At 37.4% G+C, this 15,675-nt stretch overlaps 1 protein-coding gene across 2 annotated transcripts in view; it reads right to left on the bottom strand.

Moving 5' to 3' along the window:
- CORIN (corin, serine peptidase) overlaps positions 1-15,675 on the bottom strand; it is a 170,494-nt gene that overhangs the window by 18,571 nt on the left and 136,248 nt on the right. For both annotated transcript variants that reach the window (XM_030011931.2, XM_030011921.2), the window contains 3 exons: positions 12,210-12,323; positions 9,642-9,752; positions 7,931-8,060 (listed from right to left, as the gene is read on the bottom strand). In XM_030011931.2, coding sequence (XP_029867791.1) covers positions 7,931-8,060; positions 9,642-9,752; positions 12,210-12,323 — 355 coding nt within the window. The remainder of the gene's footprint in view (positions 1-7,930; positions 8,061-9,641; positions 9,753-12,209; positions 12,324-15,675) is intronic.

Consider the following 15,675-nt stretch of genomic DNA (forward strand, 5'->3'; position numbering starts at 1 on the left):
ACCAGAGGGATTACACATAAATACTCCTAGTTAATTTAGGCCATTTCTCCAGTCTGTCAAAAAATTTTTGAATTCTAATCCCGTCCTCCAAAATGCTTTCAGATCCTCCCAGCTTGATGCTGAATGAGAAATTATTAAGCGTACTCTCCATTCTATCATCTGAATGAGTCACGACAACACTGAATATCACCCCAGATACACTGGGATGTGTCTAGCCCCCCACCAATACATCTTTATAGTTTGACAATGAATCATCAACAGTTTTGTATCATTTCATCTTCATCCATATCTCCCTACTTATTTCAAAAGTCATTTCACATAGCGTAAGTTAAAAATATATCACATCTACTGTTTCTTCCCTATCCACAGTGTCAGTGCCTTTTCAAGGAATAAGTTAAGGGAATCTGACATGATTTGTTATTGATAAATATATTCTGTCATTAAGACCTTATACTTCTGTAATTATTTCTTGATAACTGAAGCTAGGCAACTAGCTGTAAATCTCTGCATCTTCCTTTTCCCTTTCTAATGAAAAGTGGCATACCTAACAGTTTTCAGCCTTATTTAGTCATTCTCCACAACTTCTCAAAACTACTGGCTACCATTATTGGCAGCCATAATGGAGACCTGCCATAACCATAAATCTTAAATGCTCTTGGATTAATTTCAGCGAAACTAGCTACTTTGAAGAGCAGTGTATAACCTATTATTTTCTTACTCTACCCCCAATTCTTAAGTCTTTGCCATCTTAGAAACATAGTATGTTTTGCTGAGGTTTCTTTGTGGTTTTGTTTTGGTTGGTTGGTTAGTTTGCTTTGCTTTTTTTGTTTAATATCCCTGGCTTTTCTGATTCTTTCTCCAGATACTTATGCTTGTTCTATACCAGTTCTTGTAAGCTTGAATTACACCTCCACTCTCTCTAGAATTCTGCTTCCAGTTTCAGGTCACTGTACAGCTTGTGCCTCAGCTGAAGCCTCTGCTTCACAGAAAGATGTCTGCTAGATCTAATGAACATCAAAGGGTACATACAATTCCAACATCTCTAATATATTTAATGTAAGAAGTTTTCTTTAATTTAAGGCAATTTCAAAAGAAGTTATTCAATGATCCTACAAAAACAGTCACTCATAAAACCAGAAAGGCAAGATAATTTCATTATGTCTACCTGAGTGGAAAGTCCAACTTGGATTTTCCTAATTTTTCAAATTTCAATTTAAAAATTAGCATATTCCTTTAATACATTCAATTTCAAGCTATGGATTCCCTTATGTGTGTTTCAGAGAGGGATTTTTAGAATTAAAAAAGAAAAATAAAACCCAGTCTGTCTTCTACATTATAAATGTGCTCACAATGGGGAAAAGTAATGTTTAGGGTTATTTCATCACATAAGTTGTACAATGGAAATATTAACGAAATAGTTTTCAAAGCATTCTAGCCTGCTACCTGCTGATCACTGTGCACAAGTCAAAGGTTATAGTACAGTTTATAGTGAAACACAAGGAACATTATGACTTGCACACTAAATCATAAGAAAAAAAATAGAAGGCAGGGACTGATTTTAGGTTATGAAGTTAATATTCTGTTCACCATTAAAAGTAACATAATTTGGGATACTTCTGTACAGCAATGCTTTTAATACCTTGTTCTCCCTATTCCATTGTGGAACTCTCTCAAATTTATTAAACTGCAAGTTTAGAATAAAGTATAATCCGTAAACTGCATTCCTTCTGCCTTCAAAGTAACAGTAACATTCCTCTGTTCAGCTTCTCTAATTCCATTGTTTTAAGGCTCATGTGACAGCAGGGCTGAAAAAGGGAGCTTTGTGTTATGCCAGAAGGTAATGAATAATGTGCGTCTGGACACTAAAACAAATTAGGCCTATTTCAGAGCTGGAACAGCATCTGTTTCCTGTCTGTACTTACTTACTGGTTAAGATGTTTCTTGGTCTTCAGCAGAATTCTATAAAGCCATGGCTGTGCCATAGAATATAGAGTAAAAGAACAAAACCTTGATTTTTAACAACATTGAAATCAGAGAAATCTGAAATTTTAATGTTAAAACATATGGAGACATAGAAAATAGAAATTTAAAAGATCCACAGCATTGACAGAAAACAAAAACATGTATGATTAAATAGTTTTTAAATTTTTTGGTGGAAAGTAGGTGATCACTGTGATGTTTCCAGGTTTCAAAATGCCTACAGTCTTATGTCCTAACTGACAGACTACTCAACCCTATCAAGAATGAGTTAACATGTAATTACGCTGAAAAAAATTTTATATGCTTGCTTTTTCTCTGTGTGCTGGTTTGGGCAGGGATAGAGTTAATTTTCTTCATAGTAGCTAGTATGGGGCTATGTTTTGGATTTGTGCTGAAAACAGCCTTGATGACACAGGGATGTTTTCGTTACTGCTGAGCAGTGCTCACACAGAGCCAAGGCCTTTTCTGCTTCTCACCCCACCCCACCAGTGAGCAGGCTGGGGGGGCACAAGAAGTTGGGAGGGGACACAGCCGGGACAGCTGACCCCAACTGACCAAAGGGATATCCCAGACCATATGACGTCACGCTCAGCATATAAAGCTGGGAGAAGAAGAAGGAAGGGGAGGACATTTGGAGTGATGGCATTTTGTCTTCCCAAGTAACCGTTACACGTGATGGAGCCCTGCTTTCCTGGCGATGGCTGAACTCCTGCCTGCCGATGGGACGTGGTGAATGAATTCCTTGGTTTGCTGTGCTTGCGTGCACAGCTTTTGCTTTACTTATTAAATTGCCTTTATCACAACCCATGAGTTTTCTCACTTTTACTCTTTTGACTGTCTCCCCCATCCCACTGCGGGAGGGAGTGAGTGACCGGCTGGGTGGTGCTTAGTTGCTGGCTGGGGTTAAACCACAACACTCTGTCATTTGAGTGTCTAAGTTACAGGATTCATAAAGTATGATTTTGTAGCTAAACTTAAAAAAGACCATTTGGGGCCATCTAAATTTAAAACTTCAATTAAAATATAGATTTTCTTTGCTGGAAGTCTTAATTCAACTTCAAATTTAATGTATAGTCCTTCATTTAAGGTTAGTTAGCTTTTAATTTTAAAAAGATGAAGGACACATTTCAGAGAAAAATATTGTTTTGAAATAAAATTTTAAGTGTTTAATTTTAAAAAGTTGAAACAAAATAACTTGACTTTTCAAACTTTCTTCCCCTGCTGAAACTATTCACTGAACTTGAACAAAATTTGCTGTTATTTTTGTTCAACATTGTCCTTTACAGAATTATTATTCACTAAGAAATGTTCCCATAGTTCTACTGGTAATAACACATTAGCCAGAAAAAATGCTTCAACTTGCAGATTCCAGAGTGAATTTTCAGGACTGACAGATTTAATATCTGTTTAGTGTTAAACTGAGTAAATTTGTTTTGGAGGCCCTTAGGAAAAGAAAAAATGGGTTTTATAATGCCATTTGTACAAGCTGTGAAAAAAGATAGTTTGAAAAAGGATTTGTAATCAATCATTAGAATAAGAATGTTCCTTTGGTTGGCAGTATTCATGTATCTTTCTATTTCTTTTAGTCAATCACAGAATCACAGAATGGTTGAGGTTGGAAGGGACCTCTGGAGGTCATCTGGTCCAACCGCTCTTGCTTAAGCGGGGCCACCTACAGCCAGTTGCCCAATCATGGAGCTAAAAAGTGTTATATGAGGTAAGTGACCATATGCTTAATGCCTATTTGAAGCAATTGTCACAATTTGCAAGAATTATTAGGTTGAAATTTCTTCGAAAAAAGTCTTACCTAAATAAGTATATTTTAAACTACATATGTGCATGAAAGATGAGACATAATCTATCAGATTTAATCTAATACAACCCTAATACATTGATTAAAGTCTACGTATTTTATGGCTGCTCAAAATTACTAAAACAGTCTTCCACATCTACCACAGCTTGTAATGTTATTTTCAGTAAATTTAATGTAATCTGAAGAATTTGCTATTTTGCCAAATCCTCTAAAGATTTAATAGAACACACTGCAGCCATGGACAATGTGAATATATTCAAGGTAGGTCAAGCATATTTTACATTCTGTTGAGTGGGTCTAGAAATCCAGATTGAATTAATGAGTTCAAATACTTCATCTCTGGCATGGAATTTGATTTACTAAATGTCATCTTTATTCTTAGAGAAAATAAAGTAGGTTAAATTCAGAAGGTCAAATTTCTAATGTGGGTAGGACAGAAGTATTCCATTTTTTGTTTCTGTGATATTTTTAAGCAAGTAAGACATTAAACTAAACTTCCATTACTTCTGTTGCAGAAATAGTTAGAAAGTAGTTAGAAAGCATAATAATTCATGTGAGAACAAAAGATTATTGCTCCAGCAGCTTGACTGCTCAGCTGGCAAATATTATTAAAGAACTTTGGACCAAAGGGACAGAGGGAGTGAGAAAGTATTAGGAGAGACAAAAGGCCTGGCAGCAACAAGAGATTGGCCTTTCCCTTCCACAAATACATGCACAGTAGATGCTATGGCAGAGGAAAGAAGGAAAAGGAGCTACCTGTTTCAGTGGATCACCAGAGGCACAGCCTCCAAGAAAGGGAGCAGCAGCAGCAGCAGGAGGTAGCAGAGCTTACTGTAGATTTTTATAAACGAGTGATGTGGTAAACAGCTGTGATTTTATGCTGATACTGCTAGGCCAGAACAAGCAGATCAGCTAAAATTCCCTTGTACTGTGCTGGGTACAAGCTGTTGAAGTTTGTCATTATTACATTTGTTATCTCATCCTAGTCCAGGAAAGAAAGACAAACTACTCCACTACATTGCCATAGTGTAACAGAACAACTCCACTAATGTCTGTTTTTGTCAGATTTCAGATTTGAGCAGACCAAGGGTTTATGATCACTGTTCCATCACAAAAAATGTGGACTTCAGAGTATATGAAAATGGATTTCTTCAACTAAACGTCAAGATGAATCTACAGTCTTCTAACATAATGTTCTGAACCTGCACAGTGTGCCCATCTGCAGCGGCATAACCTCTGCAACACACACCAGGATATAGCTAATCCTTGATCTGAGACACTGATGGCCATTGCTGTTCCGTTCCCTACCTGTTTTAGCAGGAAACGTAATTGCCAGAGACATGCTTTACTGTATTTAAACTTGAGACTTAGTCAGAGGTCTCTGAACAAAATTATCTGTCCTGAGATGAACAGGCAGTCCTACCAGGTGATCTGATAGTCCCCTCTGGCTGTAAACTATGAAACCTAAGACTTGGACAAACAGTTCCCGTTGGGCTCTTAGCATTATAAGCAGAAGTCTACTTTGTATCTAACATTCTTTTTGCACTAGAGGAAAACATAAGAACTGCTAAGAACACACATTGCATAACTTGAGCAACAGCCACCATTAGTCCAAAGCCTTTCAGACAATGCTTGGAACTTGCAGAGTTTTCTGTGACATTGCATCATGCACCACACAACACACTGCATATGCTGTGCTGTGAAAAACTAAAGAAATGCATCATCTGTGGAATTAGAATTGGCCAACAGCCAGGAAAACAGCTTGAATTTTGTGCAATAGGCAGAACAGAATTACCTTTAATGTTGTTTCAGACACAATGCTTGTATCTCCCCAAAAGACAGACTGATATTCTGTAAAATGTGTTACCACTATCAGCTAAATTAACCTAGCTTTAACCACTGTCATTTAATTCTCTTCATTCTTTTCAGATTAATTTAGGTTGAAGAATTAAAAGTATCTACAAGCTGTTAGAAAGACATTGCTTTCATATTTTAAACATTACCACATTATATAGCAATTGGCAGTTGTCATTTGGGAAAGCACTGGACACAGTTATGACAAACAGTTTGCAGAGCTTCATAGAAAATAAAAATACCATATGCTACCATTCACTGTAATTCCTGGTATTAAGAAGTCTCAACTTCGATATCTCATGTGCACTATTTTTCTCTAAAAGTAAGCAAGATAACTTAAATCAAAATCAGGTATCATCATAAGTCATTATTAAAGAAGTCTGCATAGCCACAAAACTGGGGTTTCTGCAGTGTGCTATAATATGGACAGAATTTCTACATTCACAGCTTTAATTTTCTGAAGGAGTAAAATGAAGTATTTTCCATTGGGAATACCTGAAAAAATGTTACCCTCTGTGAAATTTTTCACTGAAACCCTATGCAATGTTAACAAAACAATTAAATAATTATATTAACTCGTATTACTCCTTTTTGAATGTTTTTTCTTGTAGATCTTCTTCAAAGCTAATTTACTGTATTTTTGACAACGCCACTTCACAAAACTTGGAGAATAGCTAAGAAAATCAAGCTTCAGGTGACTGATTGACAAAATTAGGCATTGAGAAAGGAAAGACCACACTACTCTGACGTACTGCCAGGAAGAATTAGAAATCAGTATTAGTCAGACTGGAGTTGTAGACTTCAGATTTGAACTGGAATTTCCCACTGTCCATCACACTATCACCTGTCATTACAAAAAAGAATTTGTATAAAAATTGATTTGTAGACTGTCTTCCCCTGTTAGAAAATAGATTTGTGAGATTTAAGAATTATTTGTGTCTCACACATTTCTTAAAAGTGATAGGATTGATAACATCTGTTAGCAAGCCTCAGTGAAGAAGCAGGAAGGTGTAAGTTTCTACTCATGCTAATTTTAGTCTAGCACACCTCTGAAAAAAGGAAGGAATCAGAGGTTTTGTGATAACTTAATACCTTTTCATTTTCCTAGCAGCAAGCGTCATAGGAAAGTTAAGCAAATCTTATGTTAGGACTATGAGACTGAAATATTAAGAAGAAAATTATTCTTAGTGTTAGGACCACCCCTTTGTTCTTAGACAATAAAGTAGTTGTAAAAGCAACTTTATTTTTGAAGGTATCAAAGGAGTTTAAGCTTATTAGGATGTTATATAAAGTTAAAGCATAAAGATAATGTCAGTATTATTTAGATATACTAAACTAGCTAGAAGAGTACAGAATTGTTGTGTGTGAGAATGGCAGGCAGTCCATACAGTACAGGTGGTCTTGGATTCAGGGCATATGTTAGAACTGATGTCAAGCATCCATGCAGTGCAAGGCAATACAGAGTAGGTTAAGTGCAGACACTGTAACCCAGGGTCTTTATCCTCATGTGGTTTTTGAGAAAGGTACAAAGAACGAGATTGCATGTCAGTATATGTAGTGGTAAAAGGCAGACAGAAAAGACACTTCTTAATCCAGTCTGGGGATCAGACACTGACAAGAGATATCCTTCTATACCATCAGGGTTGTCTTTTCCTAGTACAAGACAGCTTTGGATATTACAGCAGATGAACTTGGTTTTTATCCAACAGTTATATTTTGCATCAAGTATTCCATAAAGCAGCTATTACTTTAATGTGCATGCAATGAGAAATATGCATAGAGGCTATTTTTTTTTTTTCTGAGTCCCACAGAGAAAGCTCTGTCTTTAACAATTCATTGTTCAGAGATAGCCAAGTTAAATATATCTGCTTGCCTCGTTCACAGTACTTACCGCAGAGTGCAAATAAATGCAGAGAAATTTTCCTGTGTTTCCTAAGACAAGCCTGCTTTAATTCTTTAGGAAGACAGAGAGTATCACATTGCCAAACAATTCTAAGCCTCAGCAATAACTGCAAGTTCAAATATTGAGGGTTGGCAAGGCATCATTAACTTTTCAACACACTCTTTAATAACAATCACGTAATGTTTATAAAGTGGTGAAAGTGCCTATATTTTAGTGAGCTTTTGCTCCTGCCATAGTTCACAAAATTTCATTACCTCTTTTCTCTATGAACCATTTCCACACTAGCTCTAACACTGCAGTAATCAATGATCATTCACATCTAACTCCAGCACTCCAATCGTCCTACGAAATTCATCAATGCTACAAACTACTGACCTTACCCTAAACCCATCTGATTGCAGGCCAGTTGGCTTAAATTTTCTTGCCACTCATCAGCACAAACATGGTTATCAGCAGCCGACCTGTGAATGGTCAGGAACGTCAAGGAACTCATGTTTTTAGACAGGGTAACTGCAAAGAAAAAGAAGAACAACTTACCACTTTTGCTGATTTTATATGCTCAATAGCTATATATGTACTTTCCTTAGCTATGTAATTTAAAACCAAGGCAACCATGGTTATCAGAACCTTGCTAACATTGAACAGCATGAGACACTAAACAACAAAGGCATCTTGAGGATTAGAATACACCAGAATACTCATGACTCACCAGCACAGGCTCACATGGGTTTCTGATAGCCTTAATCTTGTTAAATGATGTTCTGACCCACAAATAGTCTCACTAAAGTAATTTGTGGGATGAATGCTGCTTGACATAAGAGCGATGCCATCATTTGACTCTCAGTAATATGCACTGTTCCCGTCATAACAATATGTGGGTGTAATTAGAGAAAGAAAAAACAACTACTGTTTACAAGAAAGATCATGACCATTGATTCTCTCTTAATCCACGTATACATGTGTGTGAACTGCTTTTATCACACACAAAAAGCTTCTCAAAATGGCCCAAAATGGAAATTTACATCCCTCCCTTTCTAGGATCCCTTAAAATATGTTGGGTTGTGTGCATTTCCTCCCCAAATACATACCGGCTTTAGTTAAACTGTTCCTCTGACTTTTGCTTTGATAGTACTAATCTTAACATAGCCAAGCATTATGCATTTTTCCTATATGCTGAATGTGCTTTTGCTTCTCTCCCCGTGAGAAAGGTATGTATTAATCCTAGATTACTCCTTTTCAAATATGCATTTCTGGAACAGTTCTCTGTTGCATAGGTTTTATTAAATGCTGTTGTTTATTAATGTTCATACAGTGTTAAATACAATCTACTTCAATATGAATACAAAATATTTGCTTCTGTAAGCCACAGTACACCTTTTTTCTGTATTTAAAATTACATACAAAGCATCTCAAAACTTAGTAATATAAACTACTGTCATGTACAGAAATACATGTTAACTCAGTGAAATCTCAGAGGACATACTACTGCTTTCCAACCTGCTTCTTTTCAGTGCAATTTTTTTTAAATCCACCTTCATTTTTATTTAAAGAATAATACTTAGAGTTTTACTTTAACAACACATAAAAGCATGAGGCCTAATCGGAACATAGATAGCAATAGCAGGTTACATCATTCTGCAGGTCTTCAGCCAGCGCAAAGGGGCCTAGTAGGACTATTTTCTTCTGAAAAGCTCTGAACCTGCACCATTGCAGTCAGTGGGAATTTCACACTGATTTTCACAAGTACAGAATCAGGGCTTAGAAGTTTTGCCCAAATAAATTCTACACCTGAATGTCTTCCTACTCTCTCTTCTATCCACAATGCTTTCCAGATTTTACACACCATCTACACATTTTAGAAGTTCCCTGCCATGTCACTTTTATCTTTGCGCCGTGACACTTCACACTGAGCCTTTCCTTTCTCTTTTGCCCGCTTTCTTGCATGCTTTCCCAACCTCAACCCAGTCTCCCTTTGGTAATAAAGGGAGCACGTCTCCACCACTGCAATTGTATTCTAAATCAAATCACCAGTGATTACTGTCATCACCCAAACATCACTTCCAGGCAGAGGGCACCATGGTGTAAACTTACCACAGTCCCATTCATCTGAGCTGTCACTGCAGTCTGCTTGCCCATCACACCAGAGCTCACGTGGCACACATTCATGGTTGGCACATTCAAGTTCACTCTCTTCACAAAATGCTGCAAGGACAAAACCATGTTTCACTCGGAGAAAGAAATGGTCAATGTGAAGTTCACACTGAAACTAAAAAAAATGAGAAGGAGGGTGAAGGTAGGCACAGAGCAGATTTATGGAGCGAGCAAGAAAGTGAGACAGTTTTGCAAGAAAATTCAGGATGGACGTCACTCAGGCAGAAGGTGGTTGCTGCCAGGCAGTGGCAGAGGGCATCGCAACTCAAAGGGAAGGAAGGGTGTCTGGAAATGGCAAGATCTGTGATTACTTAGTATCATTTCTAGTCTTGTCATAGGAAACCTGTCTAAGTGCCTCAGAAGCTTTAAGTGAAAATACTGTGTTCCATGCTTTTTAGGAGACTGATCCAAATCTGTTTATTTCTTCATGTTCTTTGAAAAAATTATTTTACTGTAATGCATATGTATTTCCTTTCATCCACAGCAATTCTACATTAACTTTTGGATCCTCCTTTGCTATTTAAAATCATGGAATTATTTTTATCTCCACTTTAGAGATGGGGAACTAAGGTACAGGTAGACATGCTCCAGTTCACAGTTCGTTGCCAGCTGGGAGCATTAGGTAGGGATTTCCCGAATCTCTGTCCAGTGCAGGAACCACAAGAGCTTCTATTGGCAAGTGACTTGTAGGCTTCCTCCCACCATAACAAACCCCCTCCCAAAAGGCAGGTGTGTAGCATTACAGTACCCTCCTCGCTAACACAATTCTCTTCCAGCTTCTATAAACCTCTTCATTAGGGAATTTTGAGAGCTGGGGGAGGGTGGAGAGAGAGAATGCGTGGAAGGAAGCTGCGTTCAGTTGCCTACATCTAGCTGTTGTCTAGCATCTATACTGCCATACAAATGTGCAACACTAGTGCAAAACATATACTCCACAGTGAAAACCATACAGATAGAGCAGGCAGTGCTGCCTACTCTGACATAAGTGATCCTTCTGTCCCTGGAATAAAGCGTGCAAAACTAGAAAAAGCTCTCTAACTCTGCCTTCCAGAGAGAGCATATTTTAAAAGCTGGAAGCCCTCAGCTGAGGAAACTTGGCTGCCATTTTGGAATATTCAAGCCCTGACACAAAAGCAGAGAGGAAATACAGTCTGATAATTATAGACTACCCTAACCTAAGCCCTCAGAGAATCTTTGCTCTGCTCTTATCTTAATGTGTGATCATGAGCAAATCACTTTAATACCACCTTCCTTTTTTTAGATTACAGCATACAGACGGCTTGGAAGTCAAATGGTATAATCTTCAGAATGAAAAACAGATTAACAAGCAGTCTGTGAGCTGCCTCTTCCCCAAAAGAAACAAAGTTAGATCTAGAGATATATGCAGGCTGCCAATCATTTTTGCAAATATATTCATATGCTCCACATAGCACATAAGATGTACCTACCATACTGTCCCTGCCAACAGAACTCCAGAGACTCAGGAGCAACTTTTTTTAAATTGTAAAATTATACCCTACAGTCCCAGCAAACATGCTGAAAAAACAGGATTGCCCAGAGAACTAAAATTTCAGCTTTCAAGCAAGTTTACCAAGCATCTCTTCTTTCTTGTGCAGGCTGAGTGTCACCCAGTATGTCTTTTCTAGTTCCTTGTCTTGAGAAAACCTGGTGTGTAGGCATGTCCCCAGGAGAATTCAGAATACCACTAATATATTCATGAAAGTGAAGCTAACATCTCACAGCACCGACTCCCAGGTTCGCAGGCAGGGTAGGAGCCTGCAAAGCAGCGGCCATTCCCAGGTCTTCCACCTCTTCCCATCCCACTAGTCAGCTGGGTAGTGGAAACAGAACACAGGGCAGCTCCCACAGGGGACCAGGGGGCCATTGCACACTGTCAGCACTGTGAGCTGTCTTACACTGTGCGCATGGACAGTATGTCCATACTGTCAGTGTACCATACCAAGTTTTGTATCTCTGATACTTATCACAGTTTGGATTGTAGAAGAAGCCTGTGGAGCCAAGTGGGGAGACAGAATCTAAGAAATGTCAAGCAGAAGAGAAATCAAATAAAGCAGTGAGACATACGAAATTTACTGAAGAACAGATCAGAAAGAAAATTGCGTGGAAATCAAGAAAAAAAAAAAAAAGCAGTGAGCAGCTATACCTATATGGAATGAAGTTGAGAAAAGTTGGGAAAAGGAGTCAAGAAGCCATAAGGAATAAAGAAAAGAAGCACGAAGACACAAGAAGGAGGAGGGAGAGACAGGAAAAAAGAGAGAGGGCTGGAGTGACCAAGGAGACAGCAAGGATCCAAGGATGTGAACAACAGAGGACACAAGATGAGGAAACAGATAAATTGGTGCCATATAAAAACTGAAAAGAAAACTGAGGGAATGACTAAGCCTTTCTGTCTGTAGAAAACCTTTTTACTTTCATTTATGTTGCACCCCAAGATCCCCAAAATGTGATCAGCCCTTGATGGGACTAACAAATTGCATAAGCCCTTACAGCAGTTCTTTTCATCCATCATGTCAGGGCAGTCTGGAAAACCATCACAGATCATAGTGTGTTTGATGCACAGCTTCTTCAAAGGGCACTCCCAAAGACCCCTTTCTCTACAACCTGGAGGCAGAGAAGCACAGTTTTGAAACACCTGCATGCAATATCAAATCAACTGTTTTCTTCTTCCTTAACAATCCCGAAACACCTCAAATATTCGCACTTGCAATATTAATTTTAAAAGGTACCAAGAATAGTTACTAACAAAGGAATGCAAATAAGGTTGTCACAGTGCACACTTGATAAATGGGTATAAAACATATAACACTTCATAATACTTCAGTGCTTTTTAAATAATAATCTATATTATGCTACATATATCTATAAGTAATGGTTTAGGCATTAGCTCAATTAGCTCAAAACCCATATAACACTACTCTTGAAATACATTTACTAGTAATATATAAACTTTTCTAATCCTGAAGTCTGTAGAGTTTCCTTTAAAAGCATACCACACAGACCTTTGGTCTTTCAAAAGCAAATCCTATGACAGCATGGAATCTCCATGAAACAGTGTAGAAATATGTAATTCTTTCTGGCAGTGCTGCTACACAATCTAATGCAGATCACAATGAAAGGTAGAGAGATGCTGTTAAGTATTGACCACAAACAGTTTTCCTGGTACCATAATCTGAGACCAAACCAGTTCAAAAAGATTAGGAAGACCCAATGGCTGTATGAATCTTCAAGAGGGTTCATTAATATGCAGGGAACGCACTGCATTATTGTCTCTTTGAAGTCCTGCTAACTAGACTCTGATTTCAAGAGGAATACTTATAAAATTGTGTCATAGTGCTTTGACAGTAAAATTCCTGTTAGTCAGCTAGAGAAAATTAAGAATGGCCCAAGGTGCATTTTAGAAAAGTGTTTTCTCTTGTTTTATTTCATTATTTATTTCCATCAACTAATAAAGCACTTCACCCCGATACCAGTTTAAATACTTTGACATACTAATGTCATGCACATCTGACATTCTGGTTTTATAGGAAGCCATAAAAACAATGTGTTCGCCTGACTAAAACAGATGATTTGATTGCCTTGTTTGTCCTATAGATGATAATCCTAATTTTCATTTTAATCAAGCTCATACTCAGGTGACAGCGCTGATGTCCCCACACACTAATAGTTGAGGTATAAGCTCACAAATTGCATTTGAAGCAGCACCTCTGTTTGCCTGGACCTGAGACTACAGCAGCATATCAGCAGTCAGTTACTAAGCAGGTATGTTCTTTCCAAAACGTGTTATTTCAGAAGTAAGTATTTTACAAACATGAACCAAAGAATCACTACTATCTTGTATGATTACTGGAAAAATCTACTCATGTTTTAACTGTAACTTGATGTGTGGAGTGCTTGATTTTGTTTAGATTCAAAAAGCCATGTAAATAAATGTTACAGCATAGAGAAATAAATAGCCTTGAACCTGTGAAACAAATTCCACATGATCAAAGAACTTGCTTGGGTATCACCATTTTCCACGTCTCCTTCTTGATAATACTTGTGATAACTATTAACAAAAAATTAACTGAAACCAAACAAAACCTTTACTCTAATAAAGAGCAGAGTATGTCAGTCATGTTAGGAACTTGATATGAAAATAAAATAAAAAAGCGTAAAAAATATAATTTATGAACCTTGCAATTTTTTAGCAGAGTGTTTACAATTAATTGAATAGATGTTTGCTTTTCCCCTTTATCACACTTTATAGTGTTACACTGTGAAGTGTACCATGACTCTCCAAAATGTATCTTTGAGACAATTCCCTAGGAAAAATTCCCTACTTACTTACTGAATTCTGTGTTCAAATATACTGTTTTGTTGATAGAAGCCATCTACCATTTGATATATTTATATTTCTTCTCTAAATATTTTGTGACATACATTTTTAATTTAATGACAATGAAAAGGAAGTGAAAATGGAGGTAGGAAAACTTGTCCATATTTACATTACCCCCACCTCAAACATATGTTTTGACAAGAGATAGGGATTCACATATGATCTTACCTTCAGTCTTCTTCAAAATATGAAGCAAGTTACCATTTGTTATTCACACGTATATTCTCCATGCAATATTACTAAGTCATTAACATTAAGACCACCACATTTTTCTCTCAACTAAAATACTACAGTCAGAACTCAGATTGCAGAAAATAGTGAAGGAAAATAATCGTTTTGAATATTATGTCCTCAATTTCTTTAGTACTCTTCTAGGACCCTCTTCCGCTCTCTGCCAGAGGCATTGTTCAGCAGCAAGTAAATTAATATGATCAATTACAATCAAGCATATTTAATACCACAAAATCTCTTGATGTCTATCATAATAATAATTTTCAGAAATTACCTTCCTCACACTTCACTGAAATGCACTCAGAAGTCTCACATTCATAAATCTGGGTCAAATTTTCTCCCCAAATCCTAGTCTAAATGGCACTAAAGTCTTAGGATTTTGCTGCAATTGCATGAGTGAGATTTCCTCTCACGAAGATCACGTGAAAGTATGATGGAGATTCCTAATAGGAGGAGACAATGGGTACTGAATACAGCTCTACTCAGCATGGGCAGAGTATACCTTAGCCCCTTTGGACTGTTGTACCTTACATTTTTGACCAGAGTAGCTTGAGCATCCAAAAGCTGTAGCTAGTCTTCTCCAGCCTTCTCCTCCCTGCACTGTGAAGTTGTTCCATGCCTGTCATTTAAGCCACTTCAAATACAAGGTTTTTAATTTAAATGCTGACTGTTATTTAATGGTATAAAACCAATTCCAAAGGATAAATCTAATAAAACGTGAGCTAGCCATTTACACGTGGAAAGACGATCAAGTTTTGATTTTGTCCTGCTCACGTGGAATATCAATGAGTCAGAGACAGTTACTTCTAAAGCTCTACAAGGACTTTCTGTTCTTCAGTAACAGCATTACCCCTGGTCAATGTAATGTCACTCTGACAGCAGTAATTTCCTAGCAGATACAGTCTTCCATATTTATAGAAACTGATAAGAATTCTGCTGATTGCTAGTGACATTCTGTCTAGACTACAGAGGCAGAGAAAGATCCACTCAAAAAATGAATGTTATATATTAAAGAAATATTTCATATGTTAATGTCTAGGAGAATAAAATTATCCCAAAAGAAGCATAGCATTTAGTGTTCTAAGGAGTTAAGAAAAGGTGGCAAGAAAGACTATTTGGCAGGGAGGACAATTGAGACAATTGATTCAAAGGTAAAGAGATGACAAACTCACTGTGATCATCACCTCTGCCTTTCCTTTATAATCCAAACAAGAGAATGACCTAGTATTAAATCCTGTTTCAGTGAGCATATCTTCTTTTTCTTTTTGCAGGGGGAGGGGAATGGGGCAGAAAGAGGAGAGAGAATACAAGCGTGATTTGAAAACTCCCAGAGATTGAGAATAGATC

This window comes from Aquila chrysaetos, chromosome 1 (assembly GCF_900496995.4).
Source record: "Aquila chrysaetos chrysaetos chromosome 1, bAquChr1.4, whole genome shotgun sequence".
NCBI classification, from domain to species: Eukaryota; Metazoa; Chordata; class Aves; order Accipitriformes; family Accipitridae; genus Aquila; species Aquila chrysaetos.